This window comes from Neocloeon triangulifer, unplaced genomic scaffold, assembly GCF_031216515.1.
Source record: "Neocloeon triangulifer isolate White Clay Creek 2 clone unplaced genomic scaffold, ASM3121651v1 ptg000012l, whole genome shotgun sequence".
NCBI classification, from domain to species: Eukaryota; Metazoa; Arthropoda; class Insecta; order Ephemeroptera; family Baetidae; genus Neocloeon; species Neocloeon triangulifer.
This window is the reverse complement of record NW_026775554.1, coordinates 10,762,241-10,788,149: the sequence shown is the minus strand read 5'-3', so window position 1 is coordinate 10,788,149 and position 25,909 is coordinate 10,762,241. Positions and strand designations below refer to the sequence as shown.

General features: G+C 37.1%; 6 protein-coding genes across 8 annotated transcripts; 2 read left to right on the top strand and 4 right to left on the bottom strand.

Annotated features, from left to right (window-relative positions):
* Positions 1–289: 289 nt before the first annotated feature.
* Positions 290–3,178, bottom strand: LOC132197331 (uncharacterized). Its single transcript, XM_059620558.1, has 16 exons — positions 3,094–3,178; positions 2,729–2,843; positions 2,631–2,665; positions 2,484–2,574; positions 2,339–2,416; positions 2,140–2,277; positions 1,979–2,086; positions 1,811–1,915; positions 1,672–1,749; positions 1,473–1,610; positions 1,308–1,415; positions 1,164–1,250; positions 1,077–1,116; positions 937–992; positions 757–868; positions 290–687 (listed from the first exon to the last, which is right to left on the bottom strand). Exons 2-16 carry the CDS (start codon positions 2,822–2,824, stop codon positions 449–451), a joined length of 1,509 nt encoding a protein of 502 aa, XP_059476541.1. The 5' UTR covers positions 2,825–2,843; positions 3,094–3,178; the 3' UTR covers positions 290–448.
* A 508-nt stretch (positions 3,179–3,686) lies between these two features.
* Positions 3,687–6,029, bottom strand: LOC132197332 (AN1-type zinc finger protein 4-like). Its single transcript, XM_059620559.1, has 7 exons — positions 5,875–6,029; positions 5,508–5,804; positions 5,024–5,207; positions 4,818–4,961; positions 4,609–4,762; positions 4,178–4,543; positions 3,687–3,868 (listed from the first exon to the last, which is right to left on the bottom strand). The coding sequence occupies exons 2-7, from the start codon at positions 5,695–5,697 to the stop codon at positions 3,689–3,691; spliced, it is 1,218 nt and encodes a 405-aa protein (XP_059476542.1). The 5' UTR covers positions 5,698–5,804; positions 5,875–6,029; the 3' UTR covers positions 3,687–3,688.
* Positions 6,030–6,261: 232 nt separating this feature from the next.
* On the bottom strand, positions 6,262–7,478 carry LOC132197333 (C-type lectin 37Db-like). Its single transcript, XM_059620560.1, has 5 exons — positions 7,045–7,478; positions 6,957–6,984; positions 6,833–6,894; positions 6,675–6,774; positions 6,262–6,613 (listed from the first exon to the last, which is right to left on the bottom strand). The coding sequence occupies exons 1-5, from the start codon at positions 7,144–7,146 to the stop codon at positions 6,363–6,365; spliced, it is 543 nt and encodes a 180-aa protein (XP_059476543.1). The 5' UTR covers positions 7,147–7,478; the 3' UTR covers positions 6,262–6,362.
* Positions 7,203–8,205, top strand: LOC132197334 (lectin subunit alpha-like). Its single transcript, XM_059620562.1, has 5 exons — positions 7,203–7,378; positions 7,477–7,495; positions 7,559–7,626; positions 7,691–7,790; positions 7,860–8,205. The coding sequence occupies exons 1-5, from the start codon at positions 7,328–7,330 to the stop codon at positions 8,096–8,098; spliced, it is 477 nt and encodes a 158-aa protein (XP_059476545.1). The 5' UTR covers positions 7,203–7,327; the 3' UTR covers positions 8,099–8,205.
* Positions 8,206–9,854: 1,649 nt separating this feature from the next.
* LOC132196858 (myosin heavy chain 95F) lies at positions 9,855–22,530 on the top strand. 2 transcript variants are annotated; one of them, XM_059619782.1, is made up of 24 exons: positions 9,855–9,991; positions 16,301–16,489; positions 16,582–16,655; positions 16,716–16,845; positions 16,900–17,064; positions 17,153–17,415; positions 17,475–17,618; positions 17,674–17,788; positions 17,841–17,985; positions 18,042–18,199; positions 18,260–18,424; positions 18,475–18,625; positions 18,677–18,947; positions 19,004–19,228; positions 19,282–19,489; positions 19,551–19,792; positions 19,880–20,100; positions 20,167–20,257; positions 20,312–20,442; positions 20,712–20,762; positions 21,166–21,283; positions 21,339–21,456; positions 21,525–21,746; positions 21,835–22,530. In XM_059619782.1, the coding sequence occupies exons 2-24, from the start codon at positions 16,303–16,305 to the stop codon at positions 21,975–21,977; spliced, it is 3,738 nt and encodes a 1,245-aa protein (XP_059475765.1). In that variant the 5' UTR covers positions 9,855–9,991; positions 16,301–16,302; the 3' UTR covers positions 21,978–22,530. The 2 variants fall into 2 exon arrangements, with proteins under 2 accessions (XP_059475765.1, XP_059475767.1); XM_059619784.1 differs by lacking the exon at positions 20,712–20,762.
* LOC132196859 (uncharacterized) lies at positions 22,457–25,605 on the bottom strand. 2 transcript variants are annotated; one of them, XM_059619786.1, is made up of 4 exons: positions 25,026–25,605; positions 24,653–24,805; positions 23,011–23,199; positions 22,457–22,829 (listed from the first exon to the last, which is right to left on the bottom strand). In XM_059619786.1, the coding sequence occupies exons 1-4, from the start codon at positions 25,243–25,245 to the stop codon at positions 22,801–22,803; spliced, it is 591 nt and encodes a 196-aa protein (XP_059475769.1). In that variant the 5' UTR covers positions 25,246–25,605; the 3' UTR covers positions 22,457–22,800. The 2 variants fall into 2 exon arrangements, with proteins under 2 accessions (XP_059475769.1, XP_059475768.1); XM_059619785.1 differs by having other exon boundaries at positions 22,458–22,829; positions 23,039–23,199.
* Between the last annotated feature and the right edge of the window lie 304 nt (positions 25,606–25,909).

The following is a 25,909-nucleotide window of genomic DNA, read 5'->3' as shown; positions in this document are numbered from 1 at the left end:
TCTTGCCCCGGTAAAGCGCGGGTTAACTACAAACGTGGAGTGTTTTGCAACACGTGGTGCGGCTAATCGGCTATATATTATAAAAGTTATCCATTTTACTAAACTTTCCTTCTTTTATAATTTTAAAGAACAAAATTATACATTTCCTTGGTACGCGTTGTACCATCAATAATATAATTATTGAATTTTGAATCTATAAAATAATATAAAAGTTTTAGAAACAATAATTGTAATTAGATTATGGAGAGGAAATTGTGGGTAAATAATTTTAATATAACTAGTTTACAAATAAAGTGCACACAAGTAAGCTATTTTATTTTTCTGAAAATCCAATATAATAACGTAAAGTACGTAAAACAGGAAAAATTATTTAATGCAAATAAAGGATGCAAAAATGGAGAAAATTGCAGGTCAAGGTTAATTAACATATGAATACATAATCTTTTTTTTACTTTTCACAAATTAAGTTCTTGGTGGTATTGCAGCTGAAATCGTACAGTTTTGCAGTATCAATTTTCAATGCACCGCAAGTTTCCAATCCTTCGGCCGCATTATTTGGTTGCCCTCCGAAGAACACCTTGTCCCAAAAATCGCTGTCCTCGGCAGGGAGAGCACGTCCATTGAGCCAAGCAAAATCTCCAGTAGACCTGCCAATATCTGAGAGCCCAACCCAGTAATATTTGCCTTCTATTAAAAAAAGAAAATTTCAATTTATTTCTTTGATAAATACTATAAATAGTTAGAAAATATATATACTGTCATTCAAAAGTCCTGCTGATGACACATCTTTCAACTCATCAACATCCTCAAAAGTCGCGAGCGTGGCACCCAAATTGACGCAAGTTTGATTAGCTTCTTTCCATGTCACCTTTAATTTTTGAAGATAAAATATGGTAAAAAATTAAAAATAGCAGTCAGTAAAATTATTATAAATACCGGAAAATAGCTGAACATGTAATCACCCTTAGGCAATGAGATTACTTTGAATTCCTCTGAAATGACAAACGACTTTATTGATACTAAATTAAACAATAAAAAAAATTGTTCGATCTGCATAATTTTATTTACTTTCACACCTTCTGTTTTTGGATGAGAAGCATCCTCTTTGGTTGGCTCCTGTATAAAATTGAGTGTTAAGTTTTCTTTTTATTATTTTTCCTTACATCATTTTGAACAAACTCGGCATAATCGTACTCTCCTGGATTCTTAGACTGTTTTTTGTGTGTTGGAATTTTCAGAGCGTCAATCGCCTTTATTTAAAATATATTTTATTTGTAGAGCATTAATTTTAAATAACTTTTACAAACCTCTTCAATCTTCTGAAGATCATCTACAAGCAGATTGCTCTCATAAAACTTAAGTTCAAGTTCATTTAATTTCCCATTTGCTGCGTTAAACCACTGAAGAACTCTCTCCTATTTTTTCAATAATGCTTATAGATTTTTAATTTAAAATTGTAATTTTCGTCTAACCTGCTCTTTAGATTTTTGGAGGATTTGTTTCACGATTTTCTCGTAATTTTGATTGATAAAAGCAGATTCATTTCTCAGTTCTCCAACTCCTAATTCCAGTTTTTCAAGCGAATCTTTCGATTTTGTGTGAAAAATCCCCTAAAATAATTTGATAAAATATTTGTATAATTGTTTGAAACTACAAGGTTGTAAAAAGGACCTCGATGATGGATGTGTTGTTGCTGAACCTGAGCGCAAAGTCATCCAAAGCCATGGTGAAATTATTTGCCGCGCTTAACTATCAGAATAATAATATGACTTCGTAAATTTTTTTTATAAATTCACGCTAATAGCATCACCATTAATGAACAGCATGTTTTGACTTTTGCAGTGACATAATCGTACTCTCCTGTTGTTGACCCTTTTTTGTGAGCTTGTGTTTGAATTTTCAGAGCGTCAATTGCCTTTAATTAAATATATTTCATATTTTATTTGTGGAGCATTAATTTAAAATATCTGTTACAAACCTCTTCAATCTTCCGAAGATCATCTACAAGAAAATTGCTCCCATTAAACTTAAGTTCAAGCTCATTTAATTTCCCGTTTGCTTTGTTGAACCACTGAAGAACGCCCTCCTAGTTATTCAACGCTTAGAATTTTTAACAGAAAATTGTTATTTTAGTCTAACCTGCTCTTTAGATTTTTGGAGGATTTGTTTCAAGATTTGCTCGTAATTTTGATTGATCAAATCAGATTCATCTTTCAGCTTTCCAACCCCTACTTCTAGTTTTTCAAGCGAGTCTTTTGATTTTGTGGCAAAAACCCCCTGAAATAATTTGATTTTTAATTTTAATAATTGTTTCAAAATAAGAGGTTGAAAAAAGGACCTCAATGATGGATGTGTTGTTGCTGAACCTGAGCGCAAAGTCATCCAAAGCCATGGTGAAATTATTTGCCGCGCTTAGCTATCAGAATAATAAAATTTGGATTTGGTAAAATATTTTTTATAAATACGCTTTTATAATGTATCACCATTAATGAACAGCAATTTGTTTTGACTTTTGCAGTGACATTGTATTCATATATGATATCAACTGGCTCAATCTCGTCAAAAGGCGTATGCCTGAGAAACATAATATTTCTGTCAATCCAAAAATAAAATAGAACAAGAAAACTCACGTATAAACGTCCTCATAGATATCATCATAATAGTCCTGTTTTAAAAAAAAATGAGTATAAAAATATTAAATATGTGGAACCTAAAATAATTAATTGACCTCGGCAGTGCCAAAATGACTGGCCAGGAGCAGCAGGAACGAAAACGCCAAAAAATTTTGGAGCATGATTGATTGCGTACCAGCTACGAGCGACATTTTCCTGACACTAAGGAAACTATTAACAAAACTTCATCAGACTCATTATAACTTTCATCGGTTCTTTTATCTTGAACCTTTAACCTCACGTCAGAGTAACCACATCGCATAATTTTCCTCGGTCATTTACCGCATGAAAATGATTAAACGCACCATTTAATTAGAGGTTTTTCGGTTTAGTCTAATTACTTGGTGATAAGAGGCAGTCATTAAAATAAATCACAATCTTTTTTTTTGTATTATTATTCAACAGAAAAACTATTAAATACCATTAAAACATTCATGGTAAAGGTGTAAAATCACATTAAAATAGAGCAGGAACAGATCGGCTGAAGCGGCTCTTGACAAAACCACTACTCACTTATTTATCTGCAAATATGCAGTGCCCTTATCGAACAATTATCTAAATTTTAATTAAACATGCAACAGAGATCCCCGCGTTACAAAAGGGACACGTAGTGTTGATATTATGTTACAGTGGCAATTAATTTAATTGCAGTTGAGCTTAAATGTGGCCTCATATGGCATGTATATATTTTATTCGTTGTCCTACTGGTGCAATAAATGATTATTACGCAGTATATATAAATTCTTTGTTACATTTGTTATTAATTTCCCTCAAAAATGAAGACATTCATGAATGAAAAGTTGCATTAAGTAAGCTGCATTATTAAATTGGGAAAAATCTCAGTGCTCTAAAAAGATCATGTAATAGTTAAAAAATGTCTTCCAAGCCGAGAAGTATTATTGATTCCAGTATATGACTGCAAGCCAAAAACATTCCTAACTCCCCAATAAAAGAGAAAATATTTTTTTCTATGATTAAGTTTCAAGGAAGTGAAAGACCAGATGTTAAGCAGGGGACTAAATTTTGGGCAGCTTGGGCATCACTACCAGAGGGTTAGTCTGGCTGAGGTACTTGCGTCCGTCCGCTTTGTAGTCGAATGAGCAGTCGTGGGTCTCGGCGTAACGATGGGTGGCGCAAAACAGTCCCGAGCACCGGCACGTATGGCTATTTGTAATGTTGAGTCGGCGGCGACACACCTGAAATTTTAACAAAGAAAATTTTTTACGACTTAAAACTTTTTTCAAAAATACAAAATAACAAAACAAAAAAAAAGGTTTTTGCGTTCTCCTAAAAAGAAAAAAAAATTTTTTTAACGAGTTGAGCAAAGCTAATAGTCCTTTCAGACTATTATTAAAACATTTGCTCAAAAAAATTTTTTTTAAGTTTAAATTAGTTTAAATAATACTAATTTACTTTTCTATCCTTATAAAATAAAATGCAATTAAAATTATAGACACAATTTAATTATTTTTCATTTTATGTTGTATGCAAAGGTCCCTCCCTACCTTGCATCTCTTCTTAGCTGGTGGCGGTGCAAGGGAATTTGGCTCCTTGGTCACCTCTTTTGTCCATTGGCGACGTCGCACTTCTCCCAGAAGCCGGCACATATCTTTGGCCTCTTTCTGAACCGCCTGGTTCAGATTGTGGCCAACCACGTACAGCGTCTCAGGACTTGTTCTTGGCCTGTTGTCCAGAACGAAGTGGTTCAGGTGGATCTGCTTGACAAGCGACGGATTAGTTAAAGGGTCGGGGTTGGGAGTAGTGAGCTTCTGAGGGCCAATTGGCGGCAGCAGGGGTTTGTGATTGAAGTCGGACGAGGTTGCTGTTGGAGTTTCTGCTGGCGCCTCTAGCTGGCTATTTAGCTTCTTGAGCTGAAAGTTGAATTTCACAAGGATTGTGAATTAATCATAATATTTTGAATATCGTAGATAAAAACCTTCTTCTTTAGAGACAGCAGCTCAATTTTCTGTTTCAAATCCTCGATTTTGCTCTTTGTGATGGCGTTCTGCATTTCCCAAGAGTCAGTCGACAGGGCAGGCATGATCAAAGGCAAACGTTGGTCATCTCCGAAATCACTCGAATTACTTTCCCTGCAAAAATTGACAGATTTGAATATTGTTCCACTCTCAATTTTAATAGCCTTACATAAGCAGGTCAGGACTAGGCCAGTCTTCTTTCAGGGGAGAGAAGCTCCCGTCGTCATTTTTTACCATCTTCAGCAGGCTGAGGTACTCGCCCTCTTGCGTCAGCAAAACAATGTGGCTGCCCGAGGGGACTGGCTCAAAATCCCTTTTTAAAAAAAAAAATGGAAAATTTTACTTTCAATCTGCTTAAAACTTTGAAAAACCTACTGCTCAAAATCATCTCCGCTGCAGGCGAGTACTGGAAGTCTTTTAGTTGAGATAGGCCCTCCTCGCAATGACAAAACCAAACGCAATTTGGAACCATTTTTCAGACCGCACTCAGACAAAGTTGCAGTGTCGTTTTGCAGCTCTTTTAAATTGTAGATTAGGTGCTGGTGAGCCACTGGTATTCCTAAAAGGAAACAAAAAAATTGAACATTTTTAAACTTTTATACCATTTTCGGAATGACATTTATAATACTAAAAAATAAAAATCAAGAAGGATTTGTATAAATTTGAGGGAAATTTGACCTTTAAAATAGCCGCGAGCCAAAGATTTGAGGGTCAGATTGGCATAGGCCAAACACAATCGCGATTAATAGGTGGAAATAAAAATGAATGCCGAGAAATAAAAGCGAGATGTTTCGTGACTGCCCAATTATCGGTGGCGTGGAATAGTATTAAAGCGTGTCCTTGACCAAACGAAACGCACCCTCAACGTGTTGGATCTTCGATTTTATGGAAAGCAGCGTCTCAGAGGGCGAGGCGGTCATTTCGAAGGCCGTTCCTGACAGCGTCTCGACGATGATTTCGATTTGCTGGTGCTTGGAGGCACCAGGTGTGCCGGGACACCTGCTGGCCCGGTAGTTCAAAGGCTTCCTGCGGCTATTGCTTCTTGACATAATGTCCTCTCGCTCGCGACAAATTATAAAAAAAAAAACTGGTGTCCTTCGTTATTCAGACGAGCTCATCCTACCTCGGCTCGGCCCGTCAAACCTGCGATTATTTGCTGAAAAAAAGCAACGATCGAAACGAATTTATAGATTTGCAATCAGGAAAGAACCACGGATGGACGTTACCTAAGAGTGAAGGCGCCGTAATCAGGGGTGGTGGCGGTGGTGCTCGGCGAACGGCTCAATGCTAATGCATTTTGTGTTTTATTATTATTTTTCACACTCCCATATGATCGAGCGGGGTGCGGGTGGGGATGCGCAGGGGCCACGGCGCACGCGCTTTTGCCCGCGGCGCCCTTTAGGTACCTCATTAGTTCACCATAGCGGCGGGCACGTGGTCGTCCATTAATTTGTTTTTCAAATCAAGGAATTTCTAAAAATTTTCTGCAATAAATTCAGCGTGATTATTTTGAATTAAAAGCTCTTCTAATCTAAACTGTTCTATTTCTGTCTGCAAATTACCTTGAATTAAGTGTCCTAATATTTAACGAAAATTTAAAAGACGGCGTGAAGTCATAATATAAATTTTTTGGTTTTATTGGTGTTTAATTCTGTAATTAAATTTTTTATTTTTACAATTATCAAAATTTGAAATTTACTATGCTATATATTTTTCATTTTTCTTCACAAGGATGACTCTCGCAAATATAGAAATGCTGTACGTCACACTTATTATCGTTCCACAAATGGTTGTCTGCAGCCGAAATCTCTAAGCAATGCTCACTCCCAGATTGGGCGTTGTCTGGTTGACCTGGAGCCCAGTACTTGAAGCCGCTCACGGCAAGTCCCGTCGCCTCCCAGTAAAAATTACCCTCGTGTCCCAGGTCAGAGCCCGACGTCCAGAAAGAATCTCCAGGTCTTAAAACTATCATGAACCGATTCAATAATATCTCCAATTTCCTTTCATTATAAATTAATATGCGCACCGATTTGCTCCAGCATGGCATTGTTTTCCTCCGCACTTTCAATGCTCAGCAGCTTCATGCCTTTTGATCTGCAATCGTTTTTTGCTTGAACCCAGCCAGCCTTTAATAAAACATGTTATTAGGCACGTGCTATACAAAAAACTTTTACACGCACGTACCATACTAGTTGAAATCTCATAAGTTCCATTTCCAAAGGTAAATACTCTATTAGCTGCTCCTTCTAAACATTTTTAAATAGCACTATTTCAATTATTTTTATTTTGCATAGGAAATTCATCTTACTTGTCAATCCCCTAGTTTCAATCAAGCTCTAAAAATTCCAATAATCAAATTATCTCTCAATTATAGTAAGAATTAAAAATAGAAATACCGATTGGCCAGGTATGAGTGCACAGCTAATAGCAGCCAAGAAAAGAATTTGTGCTTGCGCCATTTTTTCCATTCGTGTCCCTATTAACACTCTCATATGCATCAGTTAGGTAGGAAGAGTAAAGTAAGATATTTTTTAGATAAGTGGTATTTGGCGAGAAAAATTGAGTGACACTTGAGAAAACTTTAAGATTATAATAGGGGACGTGTAAATAACATTATCAGCAGGATTGCTTTTTGTGAAAAATCGGTCAAGAGAAGAAGTGGCAATCAAAGCAGCTGAAATGTACTCTATAGTTAAATTTGCATTTCTGTTTGTAGCAGTTCAATCAGTGGTAATATTTAAATTTTTTTTCTTTGTTTTTTTCTTGTTAGCAGCTACGTAATTTAGCAAACATTAAGCATTTTGTTAAAAATTTCACATTTTTTTCAGGTATCTATACCAGCGAACGGCAAGTTTTAATTTTAAATGGAAATAAAATCAAAAAAATTCTAATAATATATTACAATTTTAGAAGATGAGAAGACATTGGATTTGCGTTTTGAGTATGGCAATGCCACTTACCTAATTTCGTCCATGCGAGTAAAATATTATTTGTTCTAAATTATGGATAATGCTGGGATAATGTTTTGCTTATGAATTTTAGCTTGACTGGTATCATGCCCGAAATTATTGCAAAGTTCAGGGAATGGATTTGGTAAGCATTGAGTCCGTCGGAGAGAACAGTGCCGTCATGAACGCAGTTAGTAAGTAATTAAAAATATGAGAAAAAAAGCTTTTCATCAAATGATTGCTGGGCATTCTTACTTTCAAAGGTGATATGTTGACTGAGTCATTTTGGATTTCCGGCTCTGATCTTTATCAGGAGGGTGCCTTTTACTGGGACTCGACGGGACGGGCCATTGGGCCCTTCCAAAATTGGGCCCCTAACGAGCCATCCGGCGATCGCAATGAGCACTGCGTCGAGCTTAACATCAACGTCAACCACTTGTGGAACGATGTTAATTGCGATCTGGAAAAGCTTTTCATTTGTGAGATGAACCCTTGCGTCTGATGATGATAAAAGCTTCAAGCTATAATAGAAAGAAAAAATAATATAATATATAAAAATATTTCCGTTTGTAAAAATAAATAAAGTCTTTTGCATTTCATTATGCCTATATTTTCAATATATATTATTTCCTTTTTTATTTTCAATAAGCAAGCAGGCATATTTTGGACAAGCTTAATTCCTCTATTAGAATCAATAAGATTTGCACTTAAATGCGACACATATTTGGGTCATAGTTCTTGACAAAAATGATTCTAAAAATTTCCAGGGCAAACAGTTGAAAAGTATTTAGTGCAGGAAGCATCGCAGTTTCCACCGCCATAATTTTACTTTTTGTATAATTTTTCCCTTTATTGTGTTAAGCGAGTCTCGCCCTCACATCTTGCACTAGCAAATCTTTATGTGACGTTAGATCTTTTTGATCAGTTAAGACTAAATTAATATTGATTACATGGAATATATATTTTCTCAAATTAAATGCACGGAGCTAATTAAGAAATTTTTCTGTGGATTATGGGGAATCCAATTAATAAAAAATATATTCATGCTCCTTGAAAACTTTCAATTGAGTAACAGATGGCAGAGTCGCTGTTAAACTGCACTTTGTTAGTGAGAACGCCAGCAGGTCAGTGACTTGGACTTCTAACTTGCGCGTCCAGACAAAGAGAATAATATGAGAGTGCACCGCTTTTCTTTTCTTTCGTTTTCTCTCTTTCTCTCTCTCGCTTGTCCGCGGAAGAGGCACGATTTTTACGTGCGAGGAGCGCAATACAGATCACAAGAGAGCATTGAACTAAACTTTACTTGCCGATCTGCACGACTTTTGTTTCATCCAAGAACCCCTACATCAAATTTCAAGCGTTTAAATCTCCAAAGGCGTTTTTGTTGTTTGCTTTTGATTAAATAATGAAATTCTTTGCTGTCATAAAAAGTCGAAATTGCGTGCTGCCTATTTCGGGTTTATTATCATTAGAGCGCCTGTGTGTCGGTGATTCACTCGCCCGCCTTGTGTGATGTGCAGATTGACGAGCATCCTCCCACTCTGATATTACGCGGCGCACAAAAAAGTCTCCGCGAACACAATCGCGATTTTTTGCTCTTCATAAGGATGCTGCGTACTCTGAAATTCTTATAATTTAAATTGCCACTGAAAGAACGAGAGCAGATGAAAAAGTGTAAATTAAATTTACTTGAAAATCGCATCAAAACTCAACGGCTTCATGATCAAGTGACTATTTTTTGCTCATCTTAAAACGTTCAAAATTAGTTACATAACAACATAACTCTGAACTACCAGCTTTTCCAGGAAGGAAGTAACTGAAGTACATATTTACAAAATTAATTTATTATTAAAAAAATCACATAAGATTAGAAATGATGCATATAAATAAAAAAAAATGAAATAAAATAATTAAAAAAATTTTTTTTCCTATTTTTAAACACTGTGGTAGTAAAAATTTTAATAAATAAATTTATGCAGTTGCTAATTTTTTTTCTTTACAATGCAATTGGAAAAACTGATAGCGCATATTTAGAGGGTGGGTGGTTGTCACGGTCTGCGGCTCCGCGACGCACACCTGCAATTCTGCCACTATACGTACCTTTGTAATATTTTGCTCACCGCCGCTTTTTAGCTTTTTTTATTCAGGGTGCTGTGCTGTTGAGCGTCACGAATTGCAACCGTGCGTCGGCGATGGAGCGGAGGGGTCCGCGGGGAGGGCCGGGTTTCCAGCCAACTTCCAGCGTTGCCGGCCGCCAAACAGCCGAGCCAGCGAACGCGAAACGCGAACAGTGTCGGTCTGCGCCTTGTTTGTGATACTCGCCCGCCAGCTGAAGCGCCGATCGCGGCTGGATTTTCGCGGAAAAGCGGCGAGAGCAGCTGATTTTCCACTGCCGGTGAGTTGATTTCGGTTCGCAAAAGATTCCTCTGCGTGATTTTTCAATAAGCCACTCGCAAATTTACCGCGTTTTAACACAAAGTCGCGCGATACTTCGAAAAAAACTTCTTTCGCTGCACGCCAGCTGATTCATCTACAGTGATACCGCCTTTTTCATATTTATTTACTTGCCTCCTCAACTCTTTAATTCCAGTGCTGATTCATAATAATTAATATTGAGGTATTTTTTATTTTATTGCGTTTGACTTTTCTACTCAATTCTATGATTAAATTAATTTTGTATTATATGTTTAATTTTCCATTGTCCTCAAGTACAAAAAAATATTTATAAATAAGCGTCTCAAGTTTAGCTAAAACATAATTAAACGCCGTCAATTCATATCAGTTTAATAGTTAATTTTGAATTATTTATGGAGCAAAATAGTATTTGTTTGAGACAAATTTTCTTCTACACATTAATTTCTGAACATATAATTTTGAAATTAATATGATAAATTATCAATGCTAAAAATGTTATTAAAAAAAATTGTTTTTGTCGGTTCAATATAAAATATTTATATTATTGGTACAACTAAAAATTATTTTTTTTTTAGCAAGAAAAACGGTATAAATTTGAAGTTGAGATTAGTGTATTTTTTTTTAAATTTTAATTCAAATTTTTAACAAGGAACAAATGTTGAATGAGAAACAACTTGTTAAATTTATAAATTTTAACAAATAAAGCAGCACACAATTGTGAGTTGTTTAATAAAGTGTGTAATGAAAATATTATTTTATTATTTTTAACTTTATTTTACTTTAAATTTGAAATGCAAAAGTGTTGCCATTAATTTAAATCAAACGTTAAAAGTACGCCTTTATTTTTATCGAAGTTAATAAAAGTGGTCGAAAAATTCGGATTAATCATCAAATTGATAAGTTTTGATTTCACGACTTCAATAAGCTTAAAATTTATCCCATGGTTTAATTTGGATGCTTCAGAATAATTAAAATTTAGCCTCCCATGGTGTTGATTAGCATCAACAATTACTGATTAGCATTGAATAGGGGCACTACTGGTAATCAGCAAGCAATTATCATCATACTCGGCTCTGCTCTTTTCATCTTTAATCAGGGGCCTTGAGGTGTCGATGAGTACGCGTCTGCGGAAAAATTCCCCTCGCAATTATGCAGAACCGACAAGTTTCCAATTCAACGCACACGCTGACAAATAACGAAAAGCAGAGTGCAATTACCGCTTACTTGTACCTAATAATAAGTATGCTAATTGCGCGTGAACCTCCGAAACAAGAGCAGCAGCTGCTCGGTCTCTTCCCTCTCAATGCAGATTTATTTCTCGGTCGAGGGCACGCGCGACTTACGAAATACCGATCTGAAAACGCGGAAGCGACACTTGCACGAAAAAAGTTAAATGCAATAACCCGTTACACTCCTTGCAACTCATTGCAAGGCAGGTAAAGATCTTCCGAAACCTGATTGCAACCGTATTATTTTCGAACTGGACTTTCCTCTTTTTTTAAATTCCGAAAAGGTCATCGATGTTCAGAATGTGCTGAGCACGGTTTATTTCCCTGGCAATGAATCTCTCGTCGGGGCGAGAAATTTTCATGAAAATCGGTGCCAGTCCTCGCGTTTCCGGTTTCGGCGCCGTTTCCGCTCCACGCCCCCGCTGCCGTGAAAACGAATCACCCTGACCGCTCCACCTGACCCTGAACACTTGGTCATCTCACTAGACTTAATTTTAGGGCAAGTTTTCAAACTCTCTTTTTGATCCTTGTTTAATAAAATTCATTAGATTATATTCTTTATGTACGATAATATAATATTGCTTAACATGGGATGAAAAACAAAAGTTATACATGCAACATTGGGTAGGAAAAAATGGTAAAATATAGGAAGTTGATATCATACTAAATAAATAGTAAAATCGGTTTCAAAACTCAGCAAAGTTCAGAAGGAATTTTTACTTTTATTTATCTTTTCAACTGTCGTCAGCTCCAACATGACTTTTTACACTCCTTTTTCTATTTCACACCTGAACAGTTTTTTGTGGAAAGGATTAGTCATGCACACACGGAATGCTGTTCGCACTCCATCCTGCTCGGTCAAATACTTTGTTTTTCATTTACAAATTTTTGTCACTCCGGGATTCCCATGCAGTGCATCAATCTCTCTGTATCTCCTTCTCACCGCCATTCGTCGAGTCAAAAAAGTATATAAAAAAAATTAGTGCGGCTCACTTTCTCCGGTCGGTAGCTCGGCGCCGACGAGAATGAAAAATTTGCACGCTGAGTTGGCCACGGCAACAATCCAAGCACATCAAACTGCCGCTTTTTACTTTTTCCTCGGCTGCATCAAAACGTATCTAGAAATGTTGAGAGACGCGTGAACTATTTCCAAAACCACTTCTATTGTTAGAATTTATTATTCCTTCGCACCTCAAATCGAACGGCCGTTAGATGCGTAAATTGCTGCTGGCTCATCATCGGTGATTGTGCCGTGCCGACTTCCCGCCGCAAGGGTAATGACGATCATTTCACTGTTTTCTTTTTCCTGCAATGCTCATTCTCACGTGGGACCCTGCACATATAAAAAAAAACTCCGCGGCCCCGTTTACACGAAACACATTTGAAAATTTTTACAGCGCCTTTCCTATATACTCGGCTCGATAATTGCTGGTGTGGAAAATTATGGCAGGCAAATCGCGGTACAAAGAGAGACGTCGGGACACACTTTTGATTTTGTAACCAATTCACACTTTGCACAATAATCTGCCCGCATAAGCCTCTGCAGTAATTCATGGGTGTCAGAATGGCCTGAATATTTTTATTCGATCAGATCATATTTACATTTAATTTAATTTTATTTCACTTTTTATTATTAATTTTATTCTAATTTCAACAGTAAATATTACTTCTTTCTAAGGAAGCATCTATTAAATTACACCTAAAAATATGTTTAACTATTTTGTTTCTTCTGAAAGTTATGTTTAATTATTAACTCTTCTTTCTTTCAGAAAAATTTTATTATATTTTTAAATCATTTTCAATCTATCCAAATTGTGTGTTTAAATTATAGGCCCAATGAAATAGAAACAAATTGCAAAAAATAAAATAATTGTCTATTAATTTTTTGTGCTCCTAATCTAGGCATATGGCAAGGATAGCTTAACAGCTTATGAAATGAAAAGCTCTGAAATAATTAATTATCTTTAGTTTTGAAGTGTGGTCCTGGGCGTCTTTTTACATTCCAATCAATCTGTCCTGATAAAAAAATGTCCTAATCAGTAGCTTTCAGATCAATTACGCGCGTGCGGTCCCCAATAAACGTTTAATGTCGTCACATTGCGATAACCATTTTTCTTTGAAATCCGCCTAAAAATTCTTCCCTCCCCAATATTCGGTTGACGCACACACGCCTTCTAATCAGCCATCGTGTGTACACTATTTTTACTGTTAATGACAGTGTCGGTGAATTCTTATGTTTTTACGCAAAAAGAAATTCCATTCCAATCTGATTTGCGGTTTTGTGGCGGCGCATCACTTTCTTCGGCCGAGTTTTGAAATGAGCTCTTATCATGAGAAGCACCTAAGATACATTATATTGTTATTAAACGCCATTTTCGCTTTTGAGAGGAAATTGAGCTGCATAAATATATCATCCGTTTAAGATAATGGGTTAATTTGGTTCCAAACGCTGCCCCTGCATTGCAGGATGCACGCTTTGCTGGAGAAATTTCTCGCTTGTACATTTCATATTAGAGGGGTCGTGTTATCAAGAATCAAATTTAATAGTCAGGTGCAGTGATCTTATTAAAAAAGAAAAGTGCAACTTATTTCTAAATGTAAATAATTTTGAACCGAAATATTGTGGAAACTTTAAATAATGTTCATTTAGAAATTGGTGAAAAATTAAATCTCAGAATGTTTTGCCTCAAATTTTGTTTATTTTTTAATTGAACTAAAAAAAATCTTTATTAACATTCTAGCTGTTTCTATATCCCCAAAACTGGAGAATGCATATTAGGCTGCAGAAAATTCCACACACTTGTAGAGTGAGCCGCGCTCGCGCCCTTTTTTGGACCAGATGAGTCACTTATTCAGGCTCCTGACTCCCATTCAGAAAAAAAATCGACCTCACATCAAGTTATCAGCATGGTCGTTGTTAATTTTGTTCTTGGAGTATAAAAAAAATCGCTGCGCCTGTTAAAAGTTCATTTCTCGCGCTTCGAACGTTCATTCCCGTCAAGTCACGAAAGGGAAGCCGCACAAGGTTTAACCTGATTAGCAGGGTGTTACGTGAGCGAGAAATGGAAATAACTGTTACGTTGGTTCATTCGCTTTTCAGCCCCGGCGTGACCACGCTTCGGCGTGTGATTTGTATTGTGTGAGCAGCAAATTTTCTTCTTTCTTCCGCTTTGTTCACCCAAGCGTTTCGCGTGCCGTTTTGGTAGAGTCAAATAAAAATACGCCGCTCAAAATGTTTATAAGCAGTTTCGAAAGTATAATTTTATCACTCGCACCTCCATGCCGTAATCAGACCGCTTTAATTAACTACAGTGGTTGACAAACTTGTTATTCGCGTGCTACAACAAATACAAATTACAGTCTGTCCGCGATATCCTACCGACTTTTCGTGTTTTTGGGGGAGGAGCCCAATTTTAGGAAGCTTCGCGCGGATGTGCAGCTGGAATGCATTCCAATGCAGTGAGGCCTGCACGCGTGTCTCCTTTTGCTACCTTGCTTTAGCCTCCTTGCTCAGGTAGGCCGAGCTAAACCGGCACTCTGTGAGATTTTGATAAATTTTAATTTCTAACTTTGGGTGAATAGATGATCACAAAACTACTATGGGTAAATATGTTTTTTCAAAATTTAAATAATGCGGTCTCACATACTTTTTTCAGAATTAAATTATTTTATTTTTTATTAATACTTGAAGGTATTTATTTTTTAATTTCCAGTTGTTGATTTCCATAAATATTAAAATTATTTTTATTTTATTATCTTTAAATGATGATTATAATTATTATGGTGCTGAACTGGTGCTGAAAAAAGGAAAATGAAGAAACTCAAATTAAAATAGGAGTTTATATCCATTTCTATTTTATCGTTATTAAAATGAAAAAAAGGAAAAAATTGTTTTTTTTTTCAAATTTTAATTAATTCTAAGGATAAAAGAAGTTTTAACTTAACAAAAATATCTACTTTGAAAAATTATTTTTTGAACAAATGTCAGCATTTTAGTAAAATAGTTATTAATATTTTTTTATTTTTAAACAGACTGAAAACTTTTGAATCAATCAATGTGGTACTATGTTTGTAATATAAAAGTCAACATCGTAAAATAATATTGTAATACTGAATTAAATAATAAATAAAAAATAATAAGGCTAGTTATGCCCAAATTATCCAGGGTTAATTGAATATTTAAATTTTTGTGATGCAAAAATATTAATTTTTGGGTCATTTAAAATTTAATTCCTCAATTAGAAGTCAATATTTTGGTACGTATTCCAGCCTTTATAGCCGAGTTTTTCTCGCACATAGTTTCAGTAAAACCGTGTAAAAACCATTAAAAAAATAATTATTTATGGTTTGAAAAAAAAACAGAAATTTTAATTTTTTTAAGCCTCTATATCAATTAAAGTCATTTTTTTTTAAATTTATATAATTAATAATATTTTTTTGTTCATATATACTTCTCATCTATTCACCCAAAGTTAAGAAATTAAAATTTATCAAACCTACAGTGTGCCCGTCTTATTGTTAGCTCGGCCTACCTGAGCAAGGAGGCTAAAGCAAGGTAGCAAAAGGAGACACGCGTGCAGGCCTCACTGCATTGGAATGCATTCCAGCTGCACATCCGCGCGAAGCTTCCTAAAATTGGGCTCCTCCCCCAAAAACACGAAAAGTCGGTAGGATCATGGGTAGGATATCGCGGACAGACTGTACACTCTGACGCGGTGCTCACAATTAGATTACAAAATGATTTTTTTTAGCACTGAAACATATTTTTTATCATTTATATTTTATTGCATTCAGAAATCCGTAAAATACCGTCTATAAAAAACATTGCAAAAATAATAATAAAATTTTGTAAATCAACCTATATAACTAGAAAGAAACAACTTATTGCATACGCTCTCAGTGGCAACACCATTTTTTCGCTTATCAGTTGATGAGCTCATTTCCAAAATTATCTTATCACCTGATATTTGAGCGACTGGCAGACCAAAAAGTCGTACATTAGTGCTCCCTTTTGAAGTGCAGCTTGATTATTCAGGGAAAATTTTCCGTCTTGTCCGCAGGCATGTTTGAGCGGCAGAAGGTGTGGGTGCCTGACCCGCAGCATGGCTTTGTCCAGGGGCGCATCCTCGACCTGGGTCTGGACGAGGCCACTGTGCAGCCCTTTGAGCGATCAAGGAACGCTTTCGTCTGCGGCCTTGACCGAATTTACCCGGCCGAGGAGGATGACAACAAGGAGGTGGACGACAACTGTAAGTTCCTGCCCATTAAAAACGATAAATTACTATTTTTTAATTCAACTGATATAAAACCACAATTTATTTTAATTATTTTATGTTTGAAGGTGGTTTGATGTTCCTGAATGAAGCCACCCTTCTGCACAACATCAAACTCCGTTACAGCAAGGACAAAATTTATGTATGTTATTGATAATCTCTTTATTTTAAATTAAAATTAATTTTGTAAATGAAATTCTAGACGTATGTAGCCAACATATTGATTGCGGTCAATCCGTACATTGAGCTGAAGGGACTATACTCAAGTGAGACCATCAAAAAGTACAAGGGCAAGTCCCTGGGAACAATGCCACCTCACGTTTTTGCCATAGGTTTGATTCAAATCTGCTAAAATATGAGCTATTTTTAATTAATAAAAATTTTAGCTGACAAAGCATTTAGAGACATGAGAGTTTTGAAGCAGTCGCAATCCATCATTGTTTCCGGCGAATCTGGAGCTGGAAAGACAGAGTCGACTAAGTATTTGCTGCGGTACATGTGTGACCACTGGGGCTCTTCTGCTGGACCGATCGAGCAGAAAATCCTTGACGGTCAGTTGGCTATAAAATTGATGGCCACCATAGATTTAAATAGTACAAGTGGAAGTGGAATACTAAATAAATGCAAAATATTTTGTAGCTAACCCTGTTTTGGAGGCTTTTGGCAACGCCAAAACGACGAGAAACAACAACAGCAGTCGATTTGGAAAATTCATCGAGGTTCACTTTGACGCAAAGCACCAAGTGGTTGGTGGATTTATTTCTCACTACCTGCTGGAGAAGTCGAGGATTTGTTTCCAAGGCCCTGAGGAGAGGAACTATCACGTCTTCTTCCAACTCTGTGCCGGTGCTTCTGATAAACTCAGGCAGCAATTGCACCTTACCAAGCCAGATGACTTTCATGTGTGTTAAAAATTGTTAATATAAATTTTGCCCAAATTTCATTTGTTTAAAATTTTTAGTATTTGAGGAATGGATGCACTCAGTATTTTGTGAGCGGCAAAAGTAAACTCAGTAGCAGTGTACTGAGCCAAGCTCATCAGGCCAAAGGTGGGCTCAAGGACCCAATGTTGGATGATTCCAACGACTTTATCGAAATGGACAAAGTAATTTTTTTAAACATTTCTCAATTGTTATAAAAGACTTCCAATTTCCTTTCAGGCTCTGTCTCGTTTGGGCCTGCAGGAACAGGAAAAGTTCTCCATTTACGCAGTTGTTGCAGCCGTCCTACACCTTGGGAACGTTTCCTTTGAGGAGAATCCTGAGGACACAAAAGGTTTAGGTTTTAATAGGTATAAAGTGAAAATTTCAAATAAAATAATTTTTAGGTGGCTGCCGCATTTCTGGCTCCTCCGAAAAGGCACTGACCCTTGCAGCTGGTCTCATTGGTGCTGATAGAGAAGAACTCCGGCAAGCTCTTGTGTCGAAAGTCATGCAGACTAGCAGAGGGGGCGTCAAGGGCACTGTTATTATGTTAGTTTTCCTATACCCATGAAAATGAAAATAAAGTAAAAACTTTTTTCCTTTAGGGTGCCTTTGAAGGTTTACGAGGCTAATAATGCGCGGGACGCATTAGCTAAGGCCCTTTACAGCCGCCTCTTTGATTACATTGTTGGCAGAATCAACCGAAGCATCCCCTTCAAAACGTCAAGCCACTACATAGGTGTGCTTGACATTGCTGGATTCGGTTAGTTTTTCTCTTGCTAGTAGAAATTTTAAATTTTTAATCAAGAATATTAAATTTTAGAGTACTTCACTGTGAACAGCTTTGAGCAGTTCTGCATCAATTACTGCAATGAGAAATTGCAACAGTTTTTCAACCAAAGGATTCTCAAGGAGGAACAGACTTTGTATGAAAAGGAAGGTCTCAATGTCAAGAAAATTGAATTTGTTGACAATCAAGATTGCATTGGTACCTGAATTTATTGTCATTTTAATTAAATACTAAATTGTTTATTGTAGATTTGATTGAGGCCAGGGGCAATGGAATTTTCAGTCTGCTAGACGAAGAGTCAAAGTTGCCAAAGTCAAGTGGCAGCCATTTCACCACTGAGGTCCATTCTCGTCTAGGTGGACATTTCCGCCTTGCTCTTCCACGAGCTTCCAAGCTCAGGTAATTTTGTTTAAGCTAATGCATTCAAAATTAAACAAAACCTTGTTACAGGGATCACCGTGAGGTGCGAGATGATGAAGGTTTCCTGGTGCGCCACTTCGCAGGTGCTGTTTGCTACCACACAAGCCAGTTCATAGAAAAGAACAATGATGCTTTGCACGCCTCTCTTGAAGGCTTGGTCCAAGAGAGTCAGAATCCTTTTGTTCAGAACCTATTCTCCAATGCCTCTCAAAGTCAGCAGAAAGGAAAACTCACTTTCATCAGCGTCGGCTCCAAGTTCAAAACACAACTTGAGGAACTCATGGAAAAACTTCGAAGCACGGTAAGCTGAAATGATTTTTTTAATTGTATCATTTTCACATAACCATATGTTTTTAGGGGACCAATTTCATCAGGTGCATCAAGCCCAACATTAAAATGGTTGACCACCAGTTTGAGGGGGGCTCGATTTTGTCTCAGCTCCAGTGCTCAGGCATGACATCAGTGCTGGAACTGATGCAGCAAGGCTTCCCATCAAGAGCGCCTTTCTCTGAACTCTACAACATGTACAAGAACTATTTGCCACCCAAGTTGGCTCGACTTGATCCTAGACTTTTCTGCAAGGTCTATTACAGAAAAATATTTTTTCTATGTTTATTTATAAAAATTTATTTTAGGCTCTCTTCCAAGCTCTGGGTTTAAATGAGAACGACTTTCGATTTGGATTGACGAAGGTGTTCTTCAGGCCTGGCAAATTTGCTGAATTTGACGAGATCATGAAGTCAGACCCTGAAAATTTGGCTATGCTGGTAGCCAAAGTGCAGAAGTGGCTGATTCTGTCTCGTTGGAAGAAGGCGCAGTACGGAGCCCTTTCTACGATTAAATGTAAGTTAATAATTTGTGATATATTAGTTTTTCTTAAAAATCAAATTAAATTACATTGCAGTAAAGAACAAAATCATATATCGAGCAAAGAACTTGGTGGTCATCCAGAAAACTGTTCGAATGCACTTGTGCCGCAAACAGCACCAACCACGTTACCGTGGCATTGCAAAAATCAACAGCCTCAGTTCGATGTTGACTCGTATGGAACAGTGCATTGGCCAGATGAAGAAAGACAAAGAAACTAGTGCTGCTGAGGTGACCAAGCTGAAAAAGGATATGACGGCCGCCATTCAAAAAATCAAGGTCAGTGCTCTCATAATTAAAAAAAGGTATTTACATTTTGGTGTGAAAGTGCAATACTCACTGATAACAATTTTTGGTTCACACTAGGCTAATCCAAAGATAAAGCCATCTGAGGTTAGCTTGCTGCACACTCAGTTGATGAACCAGGCTAACACTTGCATGGCAACTGTGCAAAAGAGAGTTGAGACACAAAAAATCGCTGAGGAGCAAGAGAGAATTCGCAAGCTTCAGGAAGAGATGGAAAGAGAACGAAGGCGCAAGGAAGAAGAGGAGCGCAAAAAGAGGGAGGAAGATGATACTAGGAAGAAGTACATAATCATTTTATTTTTATTTTTTAATTTTATTGAGGAATTTAAATTTGAATATACTTGCAGAAAAATGGAAATGGAGGCCAGAAGGAAAATTGAAGAAGAGGAAAGAAGGAAGCTTGAGGAGGCTGACAAACGTCTTGCTGAAAAGCTTCAAGTAATTAAATTTTTTCACCATTTAGTAATAGTGTTAAATGTATTTTTTGTTTAGGCTGAGATGGAAAAGGAAAATTCCAAATTCAGGGAGCAAATTGAACAGGAGCGCAGAGATCACGAGTTGGCCTTGCGATTGGCTCAAGAAACCCACAGTCAGGTCGAGGATATTTCGGCGCCTGTCAGGAGGTAATTTTTTTTATAAATCTCATGCTTCAAAGTCAATGTAAATAAAATCAAGGAGAGGGAATTTTTTACAAACCGAGCACAAAAATGCACTTTTTGCAATAAATAATGTTGAGAGGGACAATTTTCACAGCAATTTACTAAATTAAAGGAATAAAATAAGTTTCCTATTATACATCATATTAGTGCTTCAACTTGTGGGTAAAATGTCTTGTTTCTTGTGAGTGTGCTTTCTGTCTCTGACTGTGTGGTGTCTCAATGTCTGTCCACAGCTCGAACAGGTTGGCTGATCCCAAGAGCCCCAACAACTTCAGACTCAACAGGTAACCAATTCTTTAAGAGAATGTCTGTAGCTTGTTGCAGTTTTGTACATATGTTTAATTTGTTAATAGTTTTTTTTAATCTTTGGTGATAGGCAATCTTATCAATGACCATTCCTCATATCGCATATATTTGGCAAAATGTTTAATTCCTGGACTTTAGTCAACTTGAAACCAAGCCTCATTGTGGAATAAAATTTCTTTTTGGTCTTGATTTTTTCCTCGAGTGGCAGCGCTGTATTTTGTCTAGAGACATTTTTCCTCTTACAAAAAGCATTACCCTTTTTCATTCCATGATCTCTTGTTTTTTTCTCATTAGTTTAAACAGAATGGGGCAAAAAATGTATTTAGTTACTCTCAATTAGTGAATTAATGTAAATTCTAAAATGATAATTATCTGGAACAGGTCCGAGAATGTTAGAGCGCAACAGGCGGCCAACAAGGGCAAGTACGACCTCTCGAAGTGGAAGTACTCTGAGCTGAGGGACACGATCAATACCTCTTGTGATATTGAACTGCTTGAGGTAATGTTTTTCACCAATTATTTGCAGATAAGAGAGTAACATTGTAATGACGCAGGCGTGCAGGGTTGAGTTTCATCGCCGCCTTAAGGTTTACCATGCTTGGAAGGCCAAGAACAAGAGACGTAGCACCATGGAAGAGAACGAGCGTGCGCCTCGTTCCATCATGGAACAAGGTCGGAATTATTTGCTATTTTTTAATATAAAAAATGTTTATTGAGTGTCATTATCTAAATTTTAACAGCAAACAAGCCTTTGCTGCATGTGAACAACAATTCTGCTGCCAGAGTGCCCATCAACACTGAGCAGCACCGCTTCTTCCGCATTCCTTTCATTCGGCCAGGCGCTGGTGTCCAGAATGACCAGAACCACAAGAAGGGCTGGTGGTACGCCCACTTTGATGGACAGTACGTTGCCAGGCAGATGGAGTTGCACCCTGAGAAACAGGCCATCCTTCTTGTAGCAGGTCAGTTTTTATAGAAGTTTTTTTATTTCATAAATCAATTATAAAACGGATTTGTAAAAACACTCAATTTGGGATGATTGTTGTCCAGGGGTGGATGACATGCAGATGTGCGAGCTCAGTCTTGAGGAGACCGGGTTGACCCGCAAGCGAGGCGCTGAAATCCTCGAGCACGAATTCAACCGCGAGTGGGAGAAAAACGGCGGGTCTCCCCACAAGCCACGCGCCAAATAACACCATTTCTTTTGAACCTGGACCGACCCCTAGTCAGCTGCTTTCAAACTCAATTTTTAAATAGCTGGCGGAAAGAATTTTCTTGTAATATTTGGGGCGCCACAAACTGAGCATTCATTTCCACCAATGTCAGCATTACTTTTTTGTCGTTTTTATTCCAAAGTTGTGGCTTGTAGTGAGCTCTGAGCCTTTCTTCGTATGAAGGTAGTTTAGAGTGTCACTTGATTTTTGTGAATTAATTTAGCACAATAATTAAATATTAACTTATATCTGCAGCTTAGAGAGAAAGAAAAATTTATTTAAATTGATGTTCAATAGTTTTGATTACTGAATGCTTAATCCATGTTTTGTGAGTTTTAGAATAATTGTTGATTGATTCAAATTATCTACTTAGTTGTGCAATATTATTACTTGTTTGTTTTTTTATTTTATTTTTTAGATTTAGCGTTGGGAAGAATAGTGTATTTGGAAACTATGTAATTGAAGCGTCCACCGTTTTTGTAGTGAATTAAATTTATTTGCACGTCCAATGAACAAAAGCTTTATAATTGCATTTTACTATTTTTTTTCCATTTCACATAGATCTTTGGTTATAAGTTTAACACAAGCAGGAAAGATTGTGAAGGGGACGCCGAGAATTGATTCCTTTAAGGCTCAGATTATGCGACCAGTCCAGTCTGAGGAGGGTGCCTCCGCAGGGTGGGTTGGGCGCGGAATCAACTCAGCAAGCGGCCATAACTCAAAAATTTTCATCTGATGTGGCCGCTTTTGAGTGTATCAAACGTGGTTGTGTTTGCTGAGGATAGGTCTCAGCAACAGACTCTTAGTCAGCTTCGAGAAATGAGTTTGGATCTGTAAAAAAAGCAGGTTAAGTGTTTGAATATTCAAATCGGTCAAAAACTCTCTTTAAATTGGTTATTTAATTGATCAGTTTTTTTTAATTCGCAGTCCAATTGGATTTTGCTTTATATAGATTTGGAAAGGTTTATTGATATTTTTCTTCTAAATTGGAAGCGAAACAAAATGAAATTACCAAACGAGAGAATGTAGTTGGTATTTACCACACTGTAGAAGAGACAGTGGGTGGGCAACTCGTCTTCACCATTGGGGCAGTCACGCATGTGGTCGCACAGTTGAAATTCTGTCACACACCGCCACTGTCCATTTGTGTCCGGGGTGGGACAGAAGAAGCCTGGACTGCCCTCTTCAGTATCTGGACATTCTGTAGAAAAATAGGGAAAATATCATAAGAATGCTGCAATGAGACTAAATTTCAAAAATTCTTTTTGCACTTTATTTTTATTTAATTATTTGGTCAAAATAGCAATCATTATAATTTTCCTTAGTAAATGGACAAATGGAGAGCATTTAGTAAATTAAATTTCGAAAGGCAAGAAAATTTTTACTGTTAATGGAAAATATCCTGGGATCAGCAGCACAGAACGCCTTTTGTTCTCTTCTCTGTGCGCAGTGAACATTTAATTTGGTCAAGGGAGGACAAAATCGAGGGCTAATCGTCGCCGGTCCTATTATTCGCGGCAAATTTTGCGCCAAATTAATTGCGCGTTTGCCATCGTATCCGAAATAATGGGTTGAATGGGAGCGACGAGGCACGTATACGTTGCTCGCGCACCCAGAGGTCTGCCCTCTGAGAGAGCTGCTTGCCGGTAGTCGGAAAACGAACAAAAAGAAGCGAGAGGAAAATGCAAAGTGCGTGGGGGCATTTTTCTTTGGGGCTTCTCATCAGCTAATTGAGTTAAATCCGCGCCACTCAAGCAAGAAGATATGTATCATAATGTTTTGGAAACATGATTGCAAATTAATTGAGTTATAGCGCCGCGAAAGTTTGAGCTCTAACTAATTGGTGCAGCAACTGCGAACCATTTTTCCGCGTTCATCTGATTCCCCTCGAACAGGATTATTATTATTTATTACATTTTTTCCAATTAAAATTTAAATAGTAGATCGTCAAGTGCCTGTAGCTTAAATCAAGAAAATAAAAATATCAAAAATAAAACATTTGGTACAACTTTTGTTAATTGAAATTCCGCATACTGGTGCGTAGATTGCAGGATTAATTGTCTTCGTCTAAAGAATACAAAATGTGGATTGCTTACTAGATTGTTACGGTAAATAATTCTGGGCAATAAATCAATGAAAAATTCGGCTTTTGATTTAATTATTAGGAAATTTTTTAAACTGACATCAGGCCGGCGCCAAGCATGAGAGAAGTTTTCCCAGGAAGCGCCAAATTAGCGCCAGTCTCTATTCAATTTCCTGCCTTGTCTCTTGCTTTGTAGGCAAATCAATTTTTAACCCTGCCGGGATCAGTTTTATTTTTTAATTAGTTATGAAAATATGAGAATACATCATTTCCATATTTTTTAAGGCATTATTTAATTATTGAACAACATTGTATTCCTGACAATCCTCACTGACAATAATTTCTAAATGATCAGAGACGCTTATAAAATTTAAAAATATTTAAAAAAAAGATGATGAAAATGAAATAAATCTTTTCTGTTATTCACTCTACTCATCTACTGCGTTTGTTTGTAATTTTAGAAGGAGAGAATCAAGTGAAAAAGAGTAGTATAGCATCGTTAATTTTTGTGTGTATTTTTTAAATAATTAAAACTTGATCTTGAGAATTGGAAAAATCTCCACACACTTACCTCCAGACCGTAGCCAAAATAGGTATTCGCTGTAAGGATGGTGTTTTGAGTGACGTTTTTCATCCTGAACCTCCTCCTGGTCGTCATCTTTCTCTTGCTGCACGCGCTGCACCAAGCCAGGTGACAGTAGAGCGCCTAAATCTGGCATCGAGGCTTTGGAAAAAATCAAAGGAAATTAAATCTATTTCACATTTTTATTCTTCACTGAAGTAATGAATAATGATACAAAATATGTATACACAAAATAAAGCGGAAATCGCTCAAGAATTTAAGATTTTTAATTATGGTCTCGCTAGGATTGAACGTAATTTACTAGTAAAAAATAAATTATTCTATACACTTTGTCCAAACAAATAAAGAATTTCTGCCATACCTATGCTTCGCTTGGCCTTTGACGACTCGGAGGTCGCAGGGGTTGAGAGGCCCCCGATGAGCAGCAGCGCTGTCAACACCACCGCCTCTCGATGCATCTCGCACTGACACAACAACCCACCCCTGGCTGCCCGCTTTATACCCCTGAGGAGCACGCGACAGCACCCCACCTGTTGGCCCGCCCACGTTGCTATGGAGGCAGCGCCGCCTCCGGTGCCCATTCAGCAATTGGGCATGGGCATCCCTTACAACAACCAGTAATAAGCAATTTTTCAAATAAATTTTTTTAACGCAGTTTTTGATATTAAAATTTTCTTTGTTTTATCATTCTTAAAACAACAAACGCAAAAAATGAGTAATAAATATTTATTATAAAAAATATCCTAAATATTTGGGCTGACGTAATTTTTTGCGTTTCAGTTTTTCTTTATTAATTTAGCCTGTTCATTGGCGGGCGGGTTGATGTGCTGCAAAAAAGAATTTGCGCACTGACAAAGGACTTTTTTCTCTCTCTATGCATAACTGTTGGACTCCTGGCCTACCATGCTGTGATCGCATTTAAATTCTTTTGATACGCACCTAATGGAGCAGCGGCCTTTTTTGCATCTCCCTTAGCTTTCCACCGCTGACATGATACTCGTACCTTTTTCCACTCGCTCCGGAAAAGAAAGGAGCCAGGTAAAATCTCGAGGGGGCAAATTTCGACTCTATTTTGAGCCACCATGTGAGTAGGCGTTGTTTTTTTTTTGTAAAGGAGGAAAAAAGGAAAAACCACTCATTTTCTTTTCATTTCAGAATTTTTTATTAAAAAATGTCAGCACTTCGCAAGTCTTGTGATTTTTTCACAAACATAATTGTTTAAATGCAATTTAATTCATGTCTTAC